General features: G+C 41.0%; 3 protein-coding genes across 3 annotated transcripts; 2 read left to right on the top strand and 1 right to left on the bottom strand.

Moving 5' to 3' along the window:
* Nucleotides 1-8,127: 8,127 nt before the first annotated feature.
* Nucleotides 8,128-10,515, top strand: LOC121758237 (isocitrate lyase-like). The gene is made up of 5 exons (XM_042153660.1): nt 8,128-8,349; nt 8,440-8,679; nt 8,759-9,639; nt 9,713-10,194; nt 10,286-10,515. The coding sequence occupies exons 1-5, from the start codon at nt 8,317-8,319 to the stop codon at nt 10,381-10,383; spliced, it is 1,734 nt and encodes a 577-aa protein (XP_042009594.1). The 5' UTR covers nt 8,128-8,316; the 3' UTR covers nt 10,384-10,515.
* Nucleotides 10,516-10,797: 282 nt separating this feature from the next.
* LOC121758060 (exocyst complex component SEC3A-like) lies at nt 10,798-17,035 on the top strand. Its single transcript, XM_042153500.1, has 25 exons — nt 10,798-11,015; nt 11,687-11,757; nt 12,041-12,121; nt 12,219-12,286; nt 12,359-12,458; nt 12,716-12,867; nt 13,321-13,438; nt 13,559-13,663; nt 13,760-13,861; nt 13,972-14,109; nt 14,229-14,357; nt 14,447-14,527; nt 14,626-14,700; nt 14,781-14,951; nt 15,038-15,140; nt 15,215-15,279; nt 15,379-15,549; nt 15,626-15,705; nt 15,919-16,000; nt 16,093-16,190; nt 16,263-16,371; nt 16,444-16,512; nt 16,588-16,653; nt 16,722-16,814; nt 16,925-17,035. The coding sequence occupies exons 1-25, from the start codon at nt 10,835-10,837 to the stop codon at nt 17,033-17,035; spliced, it is 2,619 nt and encodes an 872-aa protein (XP_042009434.1). The 5' UTR covers nt 10,798-10,834.
* An 898-nt stretch (nt 17,036-17,933) lies between these two features.
* Nucleotides 17,934-20,145, bottom strand: LOC121758189 (sigma intracellular receptor 2-like). The gene is made up of 2 exons (XM_042153613.1): nt 19,726-20,145; nt 17,934-18,352 (listed from the first exon to the last, which is right to left on the bottom strand). The coding sequence occupies exons 1-2, from the start codon at nt 20,047-20,049 to the stop codon at nt 18,179-18,181; spliced, it is 498 nt and encodes a 165-aa protein (XP_042009547.1). The 5' UTR covers nt 20,050-20,145; the 3' UTR covers nt 17,934-18,178.
* Between the last annotated feature and the right edge of the window lie 182 nt (nt 20,146-20,327).

Genomic DNA, 20,327 nt, shown 5'->3' with positions numbered 1-20,327 from the left:
CTGGACTGTCTCTTACAAATGGAACTTTTTGAGGTTGGAAATGTGCCATGTTCGGGGTACCTGTTCTCCTGACATGTGAGCCAATTTGTAAGACCCTTTGCCGAGGACTTCTGACACCCGATACGGACCTTCCCATGTGGGTTCGAGCTTGCCCAGCTTTTCTGCTCGGCTTACTTCGTTGTTTCTCAAGACGAGATCTCCCACTTGAAATTGTAGCTTCTTCACCCTTTGGTTGTAATACCGGGCTACTTGCTCCTTGTACTTGGCTGCTTTTATGCATGCCAATTCTCTTCTTTCTTCGGCAAGATCTAGCTCGGCTCTCAGTCCGTCGTCATTCATTTCTGAGGAGAAATTTAGAGTTCGGGGACTGGGTACGCCGATCTCCACCGGAATCACGGCTTCAGTGCCGTACACAAGACTGTACGGAGTTTCACCGTTGGAGGTTGTGGGTGTAGTTCGGTAGGACCATAGGACTTGAGGGAGATTTTCTACCCATTGTCCTTTGGCTTGTTCTAACCGAGCTTTTAACCCTTTCACCAGGATACGATTTGTTACCTCCGTTTGTCCGTTTGCTTGTGGATGAGAGACCGAAGTGAACCGCTGTTGAATATTCAGCTCTTGGCACCAATTCTTGAACGTCTTGTCGGTGAACTGAGTCCCGTTATCCGAGATGAGGATGTGGGGTATGCCAAATCGGCACACTATGTTCTTCCAGACGAAGTCCAATGCCTTCGAGCTCGTTATCGTAGCTAATGGTTCAGCTTCCACCCACTTCGTAAAGTAGTCCACGGCAACGATTAGGAATTTCATTTGCCGAGGAGCTTGAGGAAGTGGTCCCACTATGTCTATGCCCCATTGCATGAAAGGCCAAGGGCTTTGCATAGTGAATAGATCGGTCTGCGGCATCCTTGGGATATTTGCATGGATTTGGCACTTCGGGCATGTCTTGACGAGCTGCACTGCTTCTTGTACCAAGGTTGGCCAATAATATCCCCATCTTAGAACTTTTTTAGCTAAAGCTCTAGCTCCGATGTGGCTGCCGCACGATCCTTCATGAACTTCTCTGAGGATGTAGTCCGTCTCTTCTGGTCCTACGCACCGCAATAACGGCTGGAGGTAAGACTTTCTAAAGAGGACTCCTTCATGAAGTTCGTACCGAAGTGCTCGGCATGTGATCTTCCGAGCTTCTCTCTTATCCTCGGGCAATTGTCCTTGATCCAGATACTGCAAGATCGGCGTCATCCAGTTCGGCGAGCTGGATACTGAATGTACCTCGGCTTCATCAATGCTTCGATGCATTAATTCTTCCGCCTTTGAGCTCGGATCTGAGGCCAACTTACTTAAGGTATCTGCTCGGCTATTTTCCGCTCTGGGAACGCGGATTATCCGAAAATAGGAGAAACTTCGGCTGAGGTTTTGCGCTTTGTCCAAATACTTCTTCATTCTCTCGTCACGGGCTTCACTTGTACCCAACATGTGATTTACTATGACTTGTGAATCACAATGGACTTTGAGAGATTTGACGAGCAGACTTTGCGCTAACTGGAGTCCGGCCAGGAGGGCTTCGTACTCGGCTTCATTATTAGTAGTGGGGAATAGGAACCGAAGTGAGTAGGTTACCTCGTGTCCGTCGGGAGCGACAAGTAAAATACCAGCTCCACTTCCCATCTTGTTTGAAGCTCCATCTACGAATCCGCTCCAGCAGTCCGGCGGCTCTACTTCGGATTCCAAGGGCTGTGCTAGTTCGGCATTGGTAGAATTTTTCTGTTCGGCAATGACAGGGATTGCTTGATCGAACTTGGCCTCTGCAAGAAAATCTGCCAAGGCTTGTCCCTTGATGGCTTTCCGAGGTAGGTACTCGATTGAGTGTTCTCCCAGCTCTATGGCCCATTTGGCGATTCTGCCTGATGCTTCTGGCTTGGTCAAAACTTGCCGAAGAGGCAGATCGGTTAAGACGCATACCTTGTGAGCATAGAAGTATGGCCGCAGTCTCCTTGCTGCATTTACTAGCGCCAGAGCAATTTTTTCCAGAGGTTGATACCTTGTTTCTGGACCTCTTAATGCTCGGCTTGTAAAGTAGATGGGAAACTGCTTTAGGCCTTCTTCTCGTACAAGCACCGCGCTGATGGTTTGATCTGAAACCGCTAAGTATAAGAATATTACTTCGGCTTCGGTTGGAGCAGATAGAATAGGAAGCTCGGCTAGATAACTTTTGAGCTCGTCAAAGGCCTTTTTCTGCTCGGCTCCCCACTCGAACTTTGGTGCCTTTTTCAACACCTTGAAGAACGGCAGTTGCTTTTCGGCTGCTTGGGAAAGGAATCGATTCAGTGCGGCTAGACATCCGGTTAGCCTTTGCACGTCATGTATGGACTTCGGCATTGCCATGTTCTGAACGACTTGAACTTTTGAGGGGTTTGCCTTGAGTCCGTCCTTTGAAACCCAACAACCCAGAAACTTTCCCGAATCTACCAAAAAGGTACACTTTTGGGGATTAAGTTTGAGGTTGGCTTTCTTGAGCACGTTGAGAGTGGACTTGAGGTTGTGCTCGTACTCCGAAGTGCTTTTGCTTTTGACGACGATATCGTCAACATACACTTAAACCTCCTTTCCGATCAGGTGCCGAAAAAGCTTGTCTACCATCCTTTGATAAGTGGCTCCGGCATTCTTTAAACCGAATGGCATCTTTTTATAAGCGAAAATGCCGAAATCGGTAATGAAAGCTGTTTTCGGAGCGTCACTCTCATCCATCAATACTTGGTGATATCCTTTGTATAAATCAAGAAAACAGAAAATTTCGAAGCCGATCAAAGCTTCTACTTTTTTATCTATATTCGGAAGGGGATAGCAATCTTTAGGACAGTGCTTGTTTAGATCGGTAAAATCTATGCACATCCGCCATCCTCCTTCTTTTTTCTTGATCATCACAGGATTGGCCACCCAGGAAGGATATTTCACCTCGAATAGTACATCCGCTTTTAGTAATTGGCGGACTTCGTCATGGATGACTTGGCTTCTTTCTGCCGCAAAGAGTCTTTGCTTCTGTTTTACTGGCCGGATTGAAGGATCAATATTTAACCGATGAGTGATTACCTCGGGGGGCACTCCGGTCATGTCCAACGGAGACCATGCAAAGACATCTTTGTACTCCTTGAGGAGCTGAATGGTCTTTTCCCGGAGTAGAGGCGTTCCTGCGAAGCCGATCTTGACCGTTCTGGATGGATCATCTTCGTATAACTGAACGGTCATTGAGTTCGGCTCTGAAGTGACTTCGGTCATCTCGCTTGCCTTTGACTCCGGTTGCTGTGATTGCTATGCTTGATGGTGCCGAACTGATTGCTCGGCACTTTTAAGCGCAATCTGCAGACATTCTTTTGCCCTCTTTTGATCACCTCGGATGACCGCTATCCCACTTTTAGTGGGGATCTTGATGGTGAGGTGATAAGTAGAGCAAACGGCCCGAACTGTGTTGAGCCAGTCTCTCCCCAGGATGATGTTGTACGGGGACCGAGCTTTCACCACAAAGAACTCGATCATCGTATTGGAGCTTGTAGGTGCTTTTCCCACCGTGATCGGAAGGCTGATAATACCTTCAGGGCGGGTGTCCTCCTGGGCGAAACTTTTCAGAGGAAGTGGAGCCGGACTGAGCCGAGCTGGATCCACTTCCATTTTATCGAAACATTCTTTAAAAAGAATGCTGACTGACGCTCCTGTATCCACCAATACTCTGTGGATCAGTTTGTTTGCCACTCCGGCTTGAATGACAATAGCGTCTTGGTGAGGAGAGATGGCTGGGACGGGATCGGCGTCTGAAAATGTAATCACTTCGTCTTTCTTCAGCCTTTTATGTGTTGGCTCCTCTTGATTGGAACCTCTGCGTTCTGCTTTTAGGGACGACTTAGTCTTCCCGGCAGGGAGAGCATCAATAGTCAGGATTACTCCATCATATTGCGGCTCGTCGTCGTCTTCGGGATCCTCATGCCTTTTCGGATCCTGAGGATTGCAGTTCGCACCTCTCTGCCTTTTGTTCTTTTTCGGCTGCTTGCTTTGGTATTTTTTTAACGTTCCTGTTTTCACAAGAACATCAATACCTGCAGCCAAATCTCGGCACTCCTCGGTATCGTGACCGTGGGTTTGATGGAAGGAGCAATATTGATCCTGAGGTCGCCGCGCGGCTGATTTCGTCATCCGCTTTGGTCTTTCGAACATATCGGAATGTAGTTCGAAAATTTCCGCTCTTGACTTGTTCAGCGGTACGAACTGAGCGGGCGGCTTCTCGGGATTGAGACGGGGTCCCAATCTGTCTTGCACCGGAGCCCTTTGAATTCTTTCAAATGGAGTCCGGCGAGGATGCCCCTGATCGCTATGATCGGGCTTCCTTCTGTCTCCTCGGGACGATGAGCTGTCTAACGACCGTTTGCGACGGTCTGCCTCATCGGCCCGGGAGTACTGGTCCGCAATGTCCCACATCTCTTGAGCTGTTTGCGGACTGCATTCCACGAGCTTTCTGTAGAGAGCTCCGGGCTGGATTCCATTTTGGAATGCCGAAATGACAAGTAGATCGTTGAGATCATCTACTTGTAGGCATTCCTTGTGGAATCTCGTCAGGAAGTCGCTGATCTTTTCGTCGCGACCTTGACGTATAGAAAGCAGCTGAGCCGAAGTAATTCGGGCTTCCGCTTTCTGAAAGAACCTCCTGTGGAAAGCATCCATTAGATCTCGGTAGGATCTAATGCTGCCTTGAGGAAGGCTGTCGAACCACCTTCTGGCGTTCCCGATGAGCAGCTCGGGGAATAGCTTGCACATATGGACCTCATTGAGACCCTGGTTCGCCATATTATACTGATAGCGTCCCAGGAAGTCATGAGGATCCACCAACCCGTCATAAGTCATTGACGGTGTCCGGTAGTTCCGCGGCAAAGGAGTTCGGGTGATATCGTCCGAGAACGAAGTCTTTAATGCTCCGTACATGGCGAACCCGACATCTCTTCGGTACGGAGGAGATGGAGTTCTCCTGTGGTTCCGGTACCGAGGAGGAACAGGAACATGTCGGGGTTGAGGATTCTTTCTCCTGGAAGACACGTCACTACTGCGGTAGTGACTTTCATGCCTAGATGAGGAGGGAGAATCCGTCGTTGTCTTCTCCGGCTGTTGGCTCTTCTGCAGGAAGGTTAAGAACTCCTCCTGCTTCTCGGCCAAGAACAGCTTGACAGCTTCATTTAAATCGGGCTGCTGGGAAGACTCGGTGCGATGACTCCTGGAGTGGCTTGTTCCTTCTTCGTGAGAACCGGAGGTAGATGTCTCCCGAGGCCGTTTTTCAGACCTGCGAGCTGGACTAGCTTCCTCACGGTTATCACGAACGGTATTACGGGTAGTGTGTGATCTGGTATGCATTTTTTTTTTTTTTTTTTGGGGTGGAAAAAGGGTCAAAAATTCGCTTTTATCACAAATTTGGTTCTCTGTTTCCCACAGACGGCGCCAGTGATGAATCGGCGAATTTCTGATGTTTGTGATGAATGCAGGAAAATGGCAGATCACGACACAATGAATTTACGTGGTTCGATTTACTGAGGTAAATCTACGTCCACGGGAAGAAAAGAGGGCAGAGTTGTATTGCTTGATCTGTTTTCTACAGCTTACAATACAGACTTGCTATTTTGTATTTTATCTCTAGAGATCGAGAGAATGTCCCCCTATCTATCTGATCTAGGTTCTATTTATACAAAGGACCAAGATCGTGGCATGCAGCTATTTACTAGGTAGTGGATGTCGTGGAGATCGTGGCGATCTTGCATGGGTCCACTATCCTGCATGAGTTAATGACTGCTTGACACCACTAAATAGATCGTGGGTGTAGTGGAGGTCGTGGAGGTTCTGCATGAGTCCACTATCTCCCAGTTCGGTCGAATACTGAGACCGAACTGCTGAATTATTGCCGAGCAGCTTTTGCCGATCTGAGAGTAGAGCTTGATGCCGACCTGAGAGCAGAGTTTGATTGGTTGGCTTTTACCGAGCTGTAGGCTGGGGCCGAACTCTTTGGTTGTGCCGAACTGAACTCTTTAGTCATGCCGAACTGATACTCTTTCTTGGGCTTTACTGCTGTTGGGCTTGTTTAGTACGTACTCCATCAGATATATATATAGTTGCGTTGAAATATCTATGTGCGGAACAATACACTGAGATACTTGCATAGTATTTAACTTTTTCGTGCAAGTTTCTTCATTTAACACATGAAATTATGATTCTGTTTAATTTATCACAAATCACCTTTAATTTGATATATGCCATATAAAATTATATAAATTGAGAAAGAAGTTTTAAGATATTTTACAAGAGCATATATATACTCAAATTTTTTCAAAGGTCATAAAAATAAATTGTCGTCATCAATAATTCAAAATATGTACTTCAGCTCAAGAATTAATAAGCTATATTTCGAACACAAAATAATTAATATTACTTCAACATAGCAATGAATCTTACTTCGAAATATACTTCAATTCACCAATAAACTCAATTTCAGCACAAAATAATAAAAATTACTCCAACACAATCATATTTTGGCACAAATTCCATAAATTCCTCAACCTCTCCAATTAAATATGTATAACCATAAAAATAGCTAGTCTAAAATTCATATTTAATGAGCAATATTCAGTCTTTCGGTTACGATATAAAATTAGCTCTGAAATTAATACAAACCATGAAATTGATTGAAACTCAATTCAATCCTTACTATATTATCTCTACACAATTAATATTATACACATTTACAATTATTTTTTTTCAATTAATCTTGCTAAGGACGTGCATGTGTTACCTCAATTTCTCCCTCTTCAGTCTCGATCTTTTTTATTTTTTCTATTCAACAGTCTTACTGAACACTCTCTAAAAAAGACCAAAACTTGATAATAATAAACTAATTAATTAAGTCTCCTATCCATTAAATTTAATCTATACGTATTTGATAAGTAAATCCGTCTAATTAATTAGTACAATATGCATGCATGTAAATATATATATACTCCCTCCGTCCCGCACTACTCGCACCTTTCCTTTTAGGCACGGAGATTAAGGAATGAGTGATAGACAAAGTCAACAATTACGGCTGTAGGTATAAATTGTTACTAAATATGGAAAGAGTGCAAATAACTTGGGACGCCCAGAAAGGAAATAAGTGCAAGTAGTGCGGGACGGAGGGAGTATATATCAAGTGAGATAGAGATGAAGTATAGAGGTGACACGTAAGCTCGATTTAAGCCTATGTGTCGAACCGGGAGCATATTCACGTGGCAAGAAGCCATTGTGCAAAGCCACTTACATATTTATCCATTAACTCTTTCCCCAATAGTAATCTTCACATCGACTTGGATCTTACTCACCTTCAACATTTGACTCAATCTTTGTTTCTTCACTTTTGTTCTTACTCAAAAATTTAGTTTTCCCACAAATTATGCTCACAAAAATATGAAAAAAATCATCAGACTTTAAGTATTAACTGGGAAATATACTGTGCTATTTGTTTGGGTATTATTATTGAATTAATATGATTAAACCACAATACATTTATTCAGAAGATGGATTACTACTCATATCAATTAAATCATACTATTAATTTGTATGATTATTATTAAACTGTAAAATTATTGGTTACTAGCTTAATTTAATTAAGCTTAATCATGTTTTGTGTAGCCATTAACATTTATCCAAACACATCCTCTAAGAGCTTGAAAATGAGCCTAAAATAAAATTAGTTGATCTGACTAAATATTTCATCATCAGATTATATCAAGCAAACCTATTTAAATCAAAATATAATTTGACAATATTTTTTGAAACTAGCTAGCATTTTATTGATAAAATGAAGCCTTTGGAAAATGTTGACAAGAAAAACAAATAAACTATTTTTATTATTATCATCAACTCTTTCTAGTGAAAACATAATTTGAAAATAATTTTTGAAAAAATGCCGAAAATATATACATATATTTATTTATACAACATTTTAATCATTAAAAGTAAATATTTAAACAAATTACTATGAAACCGACTGCAACCGTCAGCTGCAATATTGGACTGCAAAATGTGGAGCAAACAACAGAATCGCAGCCAAAAACCAGCAAACCCATTAATGGAGATAAGAATTAACAATTGATCTCTCAATTTTTCTTGGTTTCTGCAATTTCCCTTATCCTCTCCACCGCTTATAAATACAGCCATTTCCCTCACCATTTCTCATCAATTCCTTCATTCACTTGAACTGTATATCGATTTTTAAAAAACCAAAAAAGCAAAAAGAATTCAATTCAGAGTTCTATCATGGCTGCATCTTCTTTCTCAGTCCCTTCAATGGTGATATTTCCGATTCAAATTTCCTAATTTCTTCCAACATTTGTAGGAAAAAGATTTCTTAATTAATTTGATTTCTATGCTAATTGACAGATCATGGAAGAGGAAGGGAGATTCGAAACGGAAGTTGCGGAGGTGCAATCGTGGTGGAACTCGGAGCGGTTCAGGCTCACGCGCCGCCCTTACTCCGCCCGCGACGTGGTGGCGCTCCGCGGCCACCTCCGCCAAAGCTACGCATCGAACGAGCTCGCGAAGAAGCTGTGGCGAACCCTCAAAACGCACCAGGCCAACGGCACCGCTTCTAGAACCTTCGGCTCACTTGACCCTGTTCAGGTGGATCTAGATACTAGTTTTATTAAATTAAAAAAAATATTGATAAAGCGTCTTGCTAACTGAGCTGCGCTTTGTTTAGGTGACCATGATGGCTAAGCACCTCGACACGATCTACGTGTCGGGATGGCAGTGCTCGTCCACGCACACGAGCACGAACGAGCCCGGGCCGGACCTCGCGGACTACCCGTACGACACGGTCCCGAACAAGGTCGAGCATCTGTTCTTCGCGCAGCAGTACCACGACCGGAAGCAGCGCGAGGCCCGGATGAACATGAGCCGCGAGGAGCGGGCCCGGACCCCGTTCGTCGACTACCTCAAGCCGATCATTGCGGACGGGGACACTGGGTTCGGCGGCGCCACCGCGACCGTCAAGCTGTGCAAGCTTTTCGTCGAGCGTGGCGCGGCCGGGGTGCACATTGAGGACCAGTCGTCGGTGACGAAGAAGTGCGGCCACATGGCCGGGAAGGTCCTGGTGGCGGTGAGCGAGCATATTAATAGGCTCGTGGCCGCGCGGCTGCAGTTCGACGTGATGGGTGTGGAGACGGTGCTCGTGGCCCGGACGGACGCCGTTGCGGCCACGTTGATCCAGACCAATGTGGACACGAGGGACCATCAGTTTATCTTGGGGGTGACCAACCCGGCCCTCCGGGGGAAGGCGCTGGCGACGATTATGCTGGAGGCGTTGGAGGCTGGGAAAACCGGGCCGGAGCTGCAGGCGATTGAGGATAACTGGCTGGAGATGGCGAACCTGAAGACGTTTTCCGATTTCCTGGTGGATTCGATTAATGGAATGAATATCGGCGAGGCGGAGAAGCAGAGGAAATTGAATGAGTGGATGAACCACTCGAATTATGATAAGTGCATCTCCAATGAGCAGGGTCGCGAAATCGCGGCCCGGCTTGGCTTGGGGAATCTTTTTTGGGACTGGGACCTGCCCAGGACCAGAGAAGGGTTTTATAGGTAAAGAAAAAAAGAATCTTTACGATTTCCAATAAAAATGGTTTTTTTTTAATGCCATGCTACGTGTCAACAGGTTTAAGGGCTCGGTCCATGCAGCCATTGTCCGCGGATGGGCCTTTGCCCATCACGCGGACGTTATCTGGATGGAGACATCCAGTCCTGATATGATCGAGTGCACTGAGTTTTCGCGTGGGGTGAAGGCGATGCGGCCAGAGACAATGTTGGCCTACAATCTGTCCCCGTCTTTCAATTGGGACGCGTCGGGGATGACGGACGAGCAAATGGTGGACTTCATCCCGAAAATCGCCAAGCTAGGGTATTGCTGGCAGTTCATCACTCTGGCCGGATTCCACGCCAATGCCCTGATCATCGACACCTTCGCTAAGGATTTCGCCCGCAGGGGAATGCTGGCCTACGTCGAGAAAATCCAGAGAGAGGAGAGGAAGCATGGCGTCGACACCCTGGCTCATCAGAAGTGGTCCGGAGCAAACTACTACGATAGAGTGCTCCGGACCGTGCAGGGAGGGATTACCTCGACCGCGGCCATGGGAAAAGGCAAACTATACATCCTTGTTATCGTCTAATATTTCTTTAATTAAACGTTACGTGGACGATGTTCTAAATTTTGTTCGCGCGAATCTTGTAGGAGTCACGGAGGAGCAGTTCCAGGAGACGTGGACTAGGTCCGGGGCGACCAGTGTTGCGACTGATGGCAGCGTCGTAATAGCAAAATCGAGGATGTAGGGACGCGGATGGACTATATATATGATGATGATGATGATGTTGATGTTTGCTTATCTTGTTGAGGAAAAGCTTGAAGAAATATTTTCTCCTTCGATCGTGGCATTGGATGGAATAATATGTATTGGGCCTAAGTTAGTTATTTCTCCTATGTTAGATGATAATATTTGTATTTTCAACATATTTCCATAAGGGAAAAATATATGTTGATTTCCTTTCTTAATCTATATATGGTTCTTGTGTTCTTACATTGTAAGCTCAATTTATTTGTAATATTATGCTATTTTGCTAAATAGAATTGAAATAGAAATGATTTGTGACAATAGTCTAAATCCGAATTTAAATAATTGAGAGAAATAGACTTGTTTCTACGTAAGTGTAGGATCTGAGGAAAAATTAATTTCAGCACAAGTTTAGAATCAAAGCTGCAATCACACGAATCCAAACCGCCGAGATGGCGAAATCGAGCGCCGACGACGACGAGCTCCGCCGCGCCTGCGAGAATGCGATCGACAACTCCAAGCAGAAGATTGTGTTATCGATGAGGGTGGCGAAGACGACCGGAATGTGGAACAAAGCGGGCAAATTGGGGCGCGGCAGCGCCATGGCTAAGCCTCGCGTTCTCGCAATTTCAGGTGAATTTGTGATCCGATGCTCTGTTTTCGTGAATGATCACGTGAAATGTGTCCGTGTGGATGTTTTAGCATCATTTGGTTGTACAATTTGATGATTTTGTGTTCCTGAATTGAGCTTGGGAATTGATCGTTCTGAATTTTTAGGTTTCATTTGCTCAATTTTGAATATCCTCTGTTTTGAAACAACTAGTTTCAACTTTCAATGGTGTTAAAATGTGTTCAAGCAATCATGTAGTTTAGTTTCTAAAATTCTATCGGCCCGAAAATAATGGAATCCAACCATGCTTAAAAATTACTGCCTCCATCCCCAAAGAATATGCACTTTGGCACATGTTTTAATGTAAAATTGATAAAGTAAGAGAGAGGTAGAGAGAAAAAGTAATTAAAGTATTGTTAGTGGAGAATGAGTCCCACCTCATGAGAGAGAAAGGACTTTCCAAAATTAGAAAGTGCATATTCTTGTGGGACGGACTAAAAAGGAAATAGTGCATATTCTTGTGGGACGGAAGGAGTATTATACAGAGTGCAATTTTTTTTGGAATCGGACTGGGCTGGCCCGAACTGAACGGGCTTCTGATCAGCCTGACCCGGCCAGAAATGAGGTCGGGTCGGGCTGGTTTTGCTAGCTCTAGTTATGCATTGCTAACACCTCCTCTCATGATTGCTTGCAGTGAAGACGAAAGGTAAAAGGACGAAAGCGTTTCTCCGGGTCTTGAAATATTCTAATGGAGGTGTTCTTGAGGTACGAATGTAGTGTTCAGCGAAGGCTTCCTTCCATTGAGACCTGTGCACTAGTTTAGGTGAACGGGCTTGATTATTATAGTAGCTTGATATGTCATTGGATTATGCGGTCGAATATAATGGCACTTGTCTTAGAAGATATAGATACTGAGAATAGAAGCTACACCTATTAACACTGATAACGCATCACAGGGAAGCAAATGATACCGTGCAACGAGATTTAAGGATTCTTTTTAAGGTTTTTATTGGTAAGCTTATACTAAGATGTTTATCCACATATGTAGCCTGATAAATTGTACAAGTTGAAGCATCTTTCGAAAGTGGAAGTTGTATCCAATGACCCCAGTGGATGTACTTTCGTACTGGTAACTCATTTCTATCTTTTTCGTTTATCGCCATATATGTCTTGTAACAATCAAGAGAGTTTCTTACATTTTATGCATGATGTTTGATTTTATGAAGGGGTTTGATAACCTTAAAAATCAAAGTATTGCCCCACCTCAGTGGATGATGCGCAATGTTGATGACAGGTATTCTGTGAGTTTTCTCTAAGATTATTTCCTAATCTATCATCTTTCTAAGATGATGATTTTGTGTTGTAGGAATCGTATTCTGCTTTCCATTTTAAATATCTGCAGGGATTCGGGTGATCTTCCTAAAGTTGTTGGCATCGACATTGTAGAGATGGCTCTTTGGGCTAAGGTGCATTTGTCATATGCTCCGTTTATCTCTGCACCTTAACTTTTGTTAAGAGTTTCTAAAAGAGTCTTCTTAATTCAAGAATAAATTATTAATGATTTTAAATTTGCATTTTTAAATATATGTCTAGTGTCAACTGGTGCTGTCTTTGTTCTTGACTTTTACATCTTATGGTTGTTGCCATATGTTCACAATCTTAATTTGCTAGTTTTTTGGTCCACAACAATATTAATTTTGTGAATGTTTTATATCTTCTATAGCAAAACACTCAAGTAATTCCTAAGCCGCAGCAGACAACCTTTGAAGAAGGGTTTACTCCAGCTGTCATCACAGAAACTGACATGCAAGTGACAGTCGAAAAGGAACTAGTGTCTCAAGCTGAAGAAGAGGACATGGAAGCTCTCCTAGATACGTATGTACTTTGTTTTGAAAAACAAATCACTCTCTTGCTGGATTTGTCGAATCTATTCAATTGTTTGTGAAATATCCATCATAGCAAAGTTTTGGAAATGTCATAGTAAGAGTAGGTTACAATGTGAAGCGGTTTTTATGAATGTTGTTCATGAGTCAACTTGAAATCTCAAAAATGACCAAAATTTCCTCAAAGTATGTTCACAATCAGCAGGTTCAAGCTCAAAGATATGTCAGATGTAGCTCATTTATATATTTCATAAAAGTAATTTATGCCGAGTTGTTGTGGATCTGTGCAATTTTGCTTCCTACACTAATGAATCATCCCCATATTTCTGTGCATCAGCTTTTGTCATATTTCTGTTTTGTAGTTGCATACCAATTTGTATTCATTTATAAGCCCCATATTTCTTAACTTGGTGATATTGTTACTGAGAATTGGACAAAACTGCAGTTACGTCATGGATATTGGTGAAGCAGACGCGTTTTCTGAACGGTTGAAGCGGGAGCTTCAAGCTTTAGAAGCTGCAAATGTCCACGCAATCATGGAGAACGAGACTTTGATACATCAGGTAGTTCTTTTTATCTTTTGCCTTTTTTATCTCATGCCTGCAAACATTTGTGAACTATTTTTTGACAGATAGGATTAATATATCTGTACTTTGTAGTGATTCAATTTGCCATTTCTACAGGTACTGCATGGGCTTGATGTAGCTATTACCTGTGTCGAGGATATGGATGAATGGTTATTCATGTTCAATATAAAACTAAGGCACATGAGAGAGGACATTGAGTCGGTATAGAGCTCTAGACACTTTAAGTTTGATTTCTTCTTACCAACAAGCTTTCAATCATTCTTCAATTAATTACCATCCTTGGTGGCCTTGGCGCAGATTGAAGCAGGTAATAACAGGCTTGAAATGCAGTCAATGAATAATAATTCCTTAGTTGAGGAACTTGACAAGCTTCTCGCTAAGCTGCAAATGCCTCCTGAGGTCTTCCCATTTTCTTTATGTACTTTTGTGAAAGAAACTTTATGCTTATGTTATATGGAATATTTGTCTAAGCTTTGGTTTTTAATTTGGTTTTCTCCACTTAAATGCAGTATGCAGCTTGTCTTATGGGGGGTTCATTTGATGAATCAAGCATGTTTGACAACATGGAATCTTGTGAGTGGCTAGGAGGTGCTTTATCATCTCTCGAAGAGCCCAACTTGGATCCTTGCTTTGCAAAAATGAGAGCTGTATGTAGCCCATCTGCCTTGCTTCTTCATCTATGATTTTCATTGATAAATTTTTTCTACAAACACAGTTATAGTCTGATCCAATTTCTTATTTGTGAAATTGGGAAAAATTCTTACAGGTTAAAGAGAAACATTCAGAACTTGAAAATATGAAAAGCACATATGCGCGAAGAGCATGTGAATTCTTGAAGAAATATTTTACGGGTTTGGTGGATTTCATGTTAAATGATAAGACCTATTTCTCTCAGGTACTGCTATGAAGAATGCTTTCTAATTGACAGAAATTTGACAGTGGCAATTTATTAATTATACTCTGCTGTTTTTGGTGATTTAAAAGGTTGGGCAACTGAAGAAGCCTGATCACGCAGATCTACGTTACAAAAGTAGGACGTATGCTCGCCTTTTGCAACACCTGAAGGTGAAATGATAAGTAATGGAAACAAACTTCTCTGACGTTGTGTAGTTTTTTTGCTTCGGTATTTCTGATATCTGTTATTTCTCTCTTGTAAAGCATAGAGTCTTGACAAACATTTCTTGGTCCCTTTACGGAAAGCATACTGCAGCTCGATGAATATGCTTCTAAAGCGGGAGGTGAGAAAATTTGACAAATACTTGTGCAATATGCTTTTTGTGTATAGTAATGATTGATTGGTTTCACATCTCCATGACAGGCTCGTGAGTTTGCAATCGAGCTTCGTGCTAGTGCATTATTACCGAGGAACCCAATTGTGTGGCTAGATGGTGCTTTAAGTGCTAATCAAAGTACTTATGAAGACACTTCTACTATATCTGAAGTCTATACATTAATGCTCACAGTTTTCATCCCGTGCCTTGCCGATGAGGTTACCATCAAACTGTCTCGTCTTCATGATTTCTGATTTCTTGTCCCTTACCTCACAAGTTGCCTGTTCACATGAAATTTTCTTAGTGTTCCTTCTTTGCACAATTCATGTGCTTCGAACTCCCACCTCCTGTTTCTGCAGAAGATGATACTAACAATAATAATGATGCCGGTGACAAGGGAAATGCGGGTAAAGACGAGTCAGTTAACTTTTAGTGTTCTCACTTCAGCTGATTGAACACAGCTATCCCATTGGTTTTACAGGTAAGCCAACATTGGATATGAGGGCGTTGAATGAATCACTTCAGGAGTTGCTCGATGGTTTGCAGGTATATTGGATTCGAGTCCTGCACTGCAATTTGTTCGTATACTTAATAATATATCACCGATATATATGTTTTCAATGCCTTTTGTGTTAACCATTTTAGGAAGAGTTCTTTGGTCTGATTGACTGGGCTTATAAGATCGATCCTCTTCGTTGTATATCTATGCACGGGACTACTGAACGTTGTCTTTCTGATAAGAAATTCGATCAATCAGGGTTTGTGCATATGTTACTTGACGACATGGAAAGCAGAATCGGTATGCTATTTAGTCGTGTAAGTATCGGATCAATCAGCTCACATTCTAATGAATTGGTTTAAGTACTGGTTTGATGGTGTTATTTATTCGCAGTTTGTCGATGATATTTGCCACCAAATTGAAAGAAATGAGAAGAATCTTCGACAGGTTGGAGTGCTGTCATATATACCAAGGTAAACCCAACTTATAATCTACATATTGCTTAATGAAATGATAACCTCACTTCAGTAACTTAATTGGTTCATTCTAAAATTCGAAGCTATATATTTGAAGGTGTGTCCAAAATCAATAAATGTCATGTATGGATAGAGGAATTTCCTCATCGAATTTAATCTCGGATGTATAATGATTCCGTCTGTTCTTGTAATCAAATTTATTGGATCTAGGTTTGCTGTTCTTGCCACTCGTATGGAGCAGTACGTCCAAGGGCAATCGAGGGATTTGGTAGATCAGGCTTACACAAAACTCGTGCGTGGTTGATCAGACAATGCGTTTGTTTTCTCCTTCTTCGTTTTTGTTTCTGGTCTTCTTTGAGATGACTAAATAACATTCAATTGCAGGTCACTATAATGTTCGTGACGTTGGATAAAATTTCTCAAGGGGATGCAAAATACGCAGACGTTTTGCTCTTGGAAAATTATGCAGCATTTCAAAACAGGTACTGTCACCTTTGTATTTTTTTGGTTTGTGACCCTTAGTTATATTTTCCATTCCTCGTTCGAATACACAGTGTTTATGAACTGGCAAACGTCGTTCCCACTCTAGCGAAATTCTACCACCAAGCAAGTGAAACTTACGAGCTAGCTTGTACACGGTTTATAACTACAATCATATACTATGTAAGTGCTCTCTCCCACAGTTCACATCACTTTCTTCATGAATTTCATTTACATTACTTTCTAAAAATGCAGCAATTCGAAAAGCTCTTCAATTTTGCGCGTAAAGTAGAGGATTTGATAACCTCAATCAACCCAGAAGAGGTAAAAACAGATCAGCATAAGCTCTATTATTGTGTATATATGTTTCTTGATCTAAAAGATGGATACAAATTGCAGATACCTTTCCAACTTGGGGTGTCGAAATCTGACCTCCGGAAGGTCATAAGATCAAATTTATCCGGGGTATGTCGAGCTTCTAACCTATTCCCCGGGCATGGTCGATATTTTCTGAGAACATTTCGTGTTTGTAGGTCGACAAGTCGGTCGCTGCAATGTACAAGAAAATGCAGAAGAATCTGACCTCCTCTGAGGAATTGTTGCCTTCATTATGGGACAAGTGCAAGGTAATATTTGTTTATATAGTAATTTACACAAATTTTGAAACATAGATTTTGGTTCTTTAAATTACAAAATTTTGAATTAAGCACTAATTGATGGTGTTGAATTATTGCAGACTGAGTTTCTTGATAAATACACAGTGTTTGCTCAATTAGTAGCAAAGGTATACCCAGCTGAGCATGTTCCAGGTGTCCCAGAAATGAGAGAAATATTGGCTTCCATGTAGTGTCTATTTATTTTCTTTAATGCATTTGTAGTCTCTTTGATTTTATAGTTTCATTCATTCATTCATTTTTCATTAGTTTTGCTGATATATATCCATAGACAAATCTCAGATTGTGTTTGTAGATAATTTTATACAAGTACCCAATTTTAACCTAAATTAAAATACATGAACTTGACTTTAATAAATCAAAGTAGAGGGATTGAATATCTTTGTAGTAGTATATGTCAATGGCTTCTATAGGATTAGGATGCCACCTACAATTTTTACAGCTAATTATTGGAAAAAAGAAAGAAGTATTATCACATTTTAGTTCGATTCGAAACTTTGAAAACTAGCCAAAAATATCATGAAGTTTGGATTTATTCACAATTATCACAATGATTTTTTGTGGTGAAATTATACTATCTGATATGACAGTTGAGAAATAATATGTTGACGTTATTGCCATTGAATTAAATGATGTCATCTACATAAAAAATGATGAAAAACATCAATAATATGTTCATATTTTACATGTTGGTGGCTTGATTTTTTTTTCTTGTTGGGATGATTGCAAACAAATCTAAACTATATATAGGGGGTCAAATTTTTTCACCGTGTAATAATTGCGAACAAATTCAAACTCCGTGATATTTCAGTATAATTTTTAAAATTGGGAATAAACTAAAATTTAATAAAATTTCATGATTTTTTAGCAATCAACCCAAAATTTTAGTAGCATTCTCCTTCGCATTTTTAAGTTGGGTTGATTACATATTTTATGTGAACTACCCGAATGTTTAAATTTCCAAAACTGAACTCATCTTAAAAAAAAGCAAAAAAAAAATGTGAATTAAATTTTTTTTTGTGTGTGCGTGTGAGAGAGAGAGAGAGAGATCTAAAAAGTTGGCAGCTTGATGGAGCATCACAAGTCATAACCAACTTGAAATATAATTTCTGAAAATGGAGGGAACAAAAGTCAAGATTTATTTGAAAAAATATATAATCAGAAAACCAAAATCTTAAGTCTAAGCAATTGTCCTAGAGAACTTGATGAATTAGAGAACTGCAAAATCAAGAATCAAGAAAGAATTTGTTTCACAATGCAGTTGTCAGGACTAAACTCTCAGCCATTTGCTCATCAAAGAGTACACAATTTCCATTTCAAGCCCTCTTTTTTCTCAGAAGGGGCCGTCTCCCAATGGTCACGCTCTTCTCCGAGTGACCGAACAAACCCCGCAACACAGCTAACACTGCAAACCCCAAGAATGGGTAATACAGGTTCAAGAGCTTATCGGGTGCTCGGTTGGACTGTTTCAGCTCGGCTAGTATTGCAGCCTGAAATTAAGTAATTTTCAGTTCAGAGACGGACATGAATTCCATTGCGCTGAAACGTATATACACACACACACATGATCATGATAATAGTATATGCAAGTTCAATCAAGATTCAATTTTTATGATCATAAAGAGGAAGAAGAATAAGATGTTCAATATGTACAATTAAGTTTCTTTTCTATTGTAAGGAAAAAAATCTTGTTTCCTAACTACTTTCACTACACACATACATGATCATGATGAGTAAATGCAGCTTCAATAAAGATTCAATTTTTATGATCATGAGAGAGGATAAAGAAGAAGATGATTAAGACAAGATTAAGATATTCAATATGTACTCCTACAATAAGTTTGTTTTCAATTATAAGGAAAAAATCTTGTTTCCTAACCCTTTCACCAATATATTGAAATTATACTCACTCATATCAACATCAACCAATGGCCAAATCTATACAAGAAAGCTCATCGGACGATTGACAATTGTACTTTGAAAGCTAGCAAAATGAAAATAACAGATCTCTTCCATTACGAAGGAACATGAAACTTGGTAATGGCCAACTCTAAAGGTTTTATATGATATAAAAATGCTTCAATGATTCGGCTATACATCGAAAGAAACATGAGGTATTGGACCATTTTTCCCTTTTACATTTCAAGTTATATGCAAAGAAACATTAAACTCAGATTTAGGGAATGTGACTGAATAGCTAAAGCTCCACATCATAAACAAAGTCGTAGCAAATCAATAAGTTCGCCAATTTTCTCATATCATAACAACTACCAACAAGATACAGAAAAGAAATGCAGCTTTTCCATTCAAGCCAACACACAATGGGAGCAACGAGAACTTTGAAAGTAGATGTTTGGCACAGCTAAACAGTCGATCCAATAACCACGTACAGATCAAACAATCAGTTTCCATCTTATCTGACAATTTTCGGTGATTACATAACCTAGATCAGGGAAGGAACTGCTTCTTAATCATCAAGATTCAAGGCACCATCACACTAGCAAACAACCTAAAGAAGTTATTTCATTCATATGCCTCAAAAATTCACACATTCACATATAATCAATCAATTAATCACCATCCAAAGTAGTTGATCCCTTGATCAATGGGATAAGAAAATTGTTACTTAATTATCATCTCAATCTATGGAAACTGAAACCACAAATTTGTGCAAAAAAAACTTCTCTTTTTCTTCATCTCAGCAAATCCATCAATAGAATAAGCACATGGTAATAAATAATCATCTCAATCTAAGAAAATGAATCTGTAAAAATTCAATCTTGGTGCATATTTCATCGATCCAACAATAATTCCAAACACACACAAAATAACATCTATTTCAAACACCAAACAAATTGCTTACCATGGCAGTCAAAGTGGAAGCGCCATACAACAAACAGGTGGTGCTCAGCCACGATTTCCCAGCTGCAATGGCGTAGAGAGACGCGAGCGCGAGGGGCCACTGGAAAACGAGCTCCAGCCAAACAATCCCGACGAAGAAATGCGGCTTTTCGGAGACCAAATAGTCGCCGTAGTTGTGCGTGTACCAGCTCTTGAGCTCCAAGAGAAACGGCGGAAAGAGGTGCTGCGGGAGGCAGGTCTGGGCGTCGAGGAGCGGCGCTGCGACGGCGATGATGAGGAAGAACACGAAGAGCACAACGTCGACTAGATTGCAGAGGACGCCCATCTTCAAAAAGATGGATTTTTTAACTGGGAATTTTTTGCGGGCTGTGAATTTGTCTGCGTTTCTTGATCGACAATGTAAAGGGGATCTGAGCTCTGAATTCCTCCTTTTGCTGACTTTGCATGTAAAACTAAAAATAGTACTTATATAATATATTGTGGAAATATTTTGAACACCAAAACTTCAAAATTTGGATTCAATAAATTTGTTAGCTAATCTAATAAATTGTGTGTTGTTAATTATTGAACAAACTTATTAAGTGAATGATTTTACAAGAATTA

Source organism: Salvia splendens, chromosome 12 (assembly GCF_004379255.2).
Source record: "Salvia splendens isolate huo1 chromosome 12, SspV2, whole genome shotgun sequence".
Classification (NCBI taxonomy): Eukaryota; Viridiplantae; Streptophyta; class Magnoliopsida; order Lamiales; family Lamiaceae; genus Salvia; species Salvia splendens.
Note: the sequence above shows the minus strand (reverse complement) of the source record. Positions and strands in the feature narration are given on the sequence as shown.

Coding starts and splice junctions, on each gene's coding strand:
- LOC121758237 (XM_042153660.1), top strand. CDS start 8,317: ATGGCTGCATCTTCTTTCTCAGTCCCTTCAATG. Junction 8,350..8,439: donor CTTTCTCAGTCCCTTCAATG/GTGATATTTCCG, acceptor GCTAATTGACAG/ATCATGGAAGAGGAAGGGAG. Junction 8,680..8,758: donor GCTCACTTGACCCTGTTCAG/GTGGATCTAGAT, acceptor CGCTTTGTTTAG/GTGACCATGATGGCTAAGCA.
- LOC121758060 (XM_042153500.1), top strand. CDS start 10,835: ATGGCGAAATCGAGCGCCGACGACGACGAGCTCCGCCGCGCCTGCGAG. Junction 13,439..13,558: donor ACGAGACTTTGATACATCAG/GTAGTTCTTTTT, acceptor CCATTTCTACAG/GTACTGCATGGGCTTGATGT. Junction 15,706..15,918: donor GTGCTGTCATATATACCAAG/GTAAACCCAACT, acceptor TATTGGATCTAG/GTTTGCTGTTCTTGCCACTC.
- LOC121758189 (XM_042153613.1), bottom strand. CDS start 20,049: ATGGGCGTCCTCTGCAATCTAGTCGACGTTGTGCTCTTCGTGTTCTTC. Junction 18,353..19,725: donor CTTCCACTTTGACTGCCATG/GTAAGCAATTTG, acceptor ACTTAATTTCAG/GCTGCAATACTAGCCGAGCT.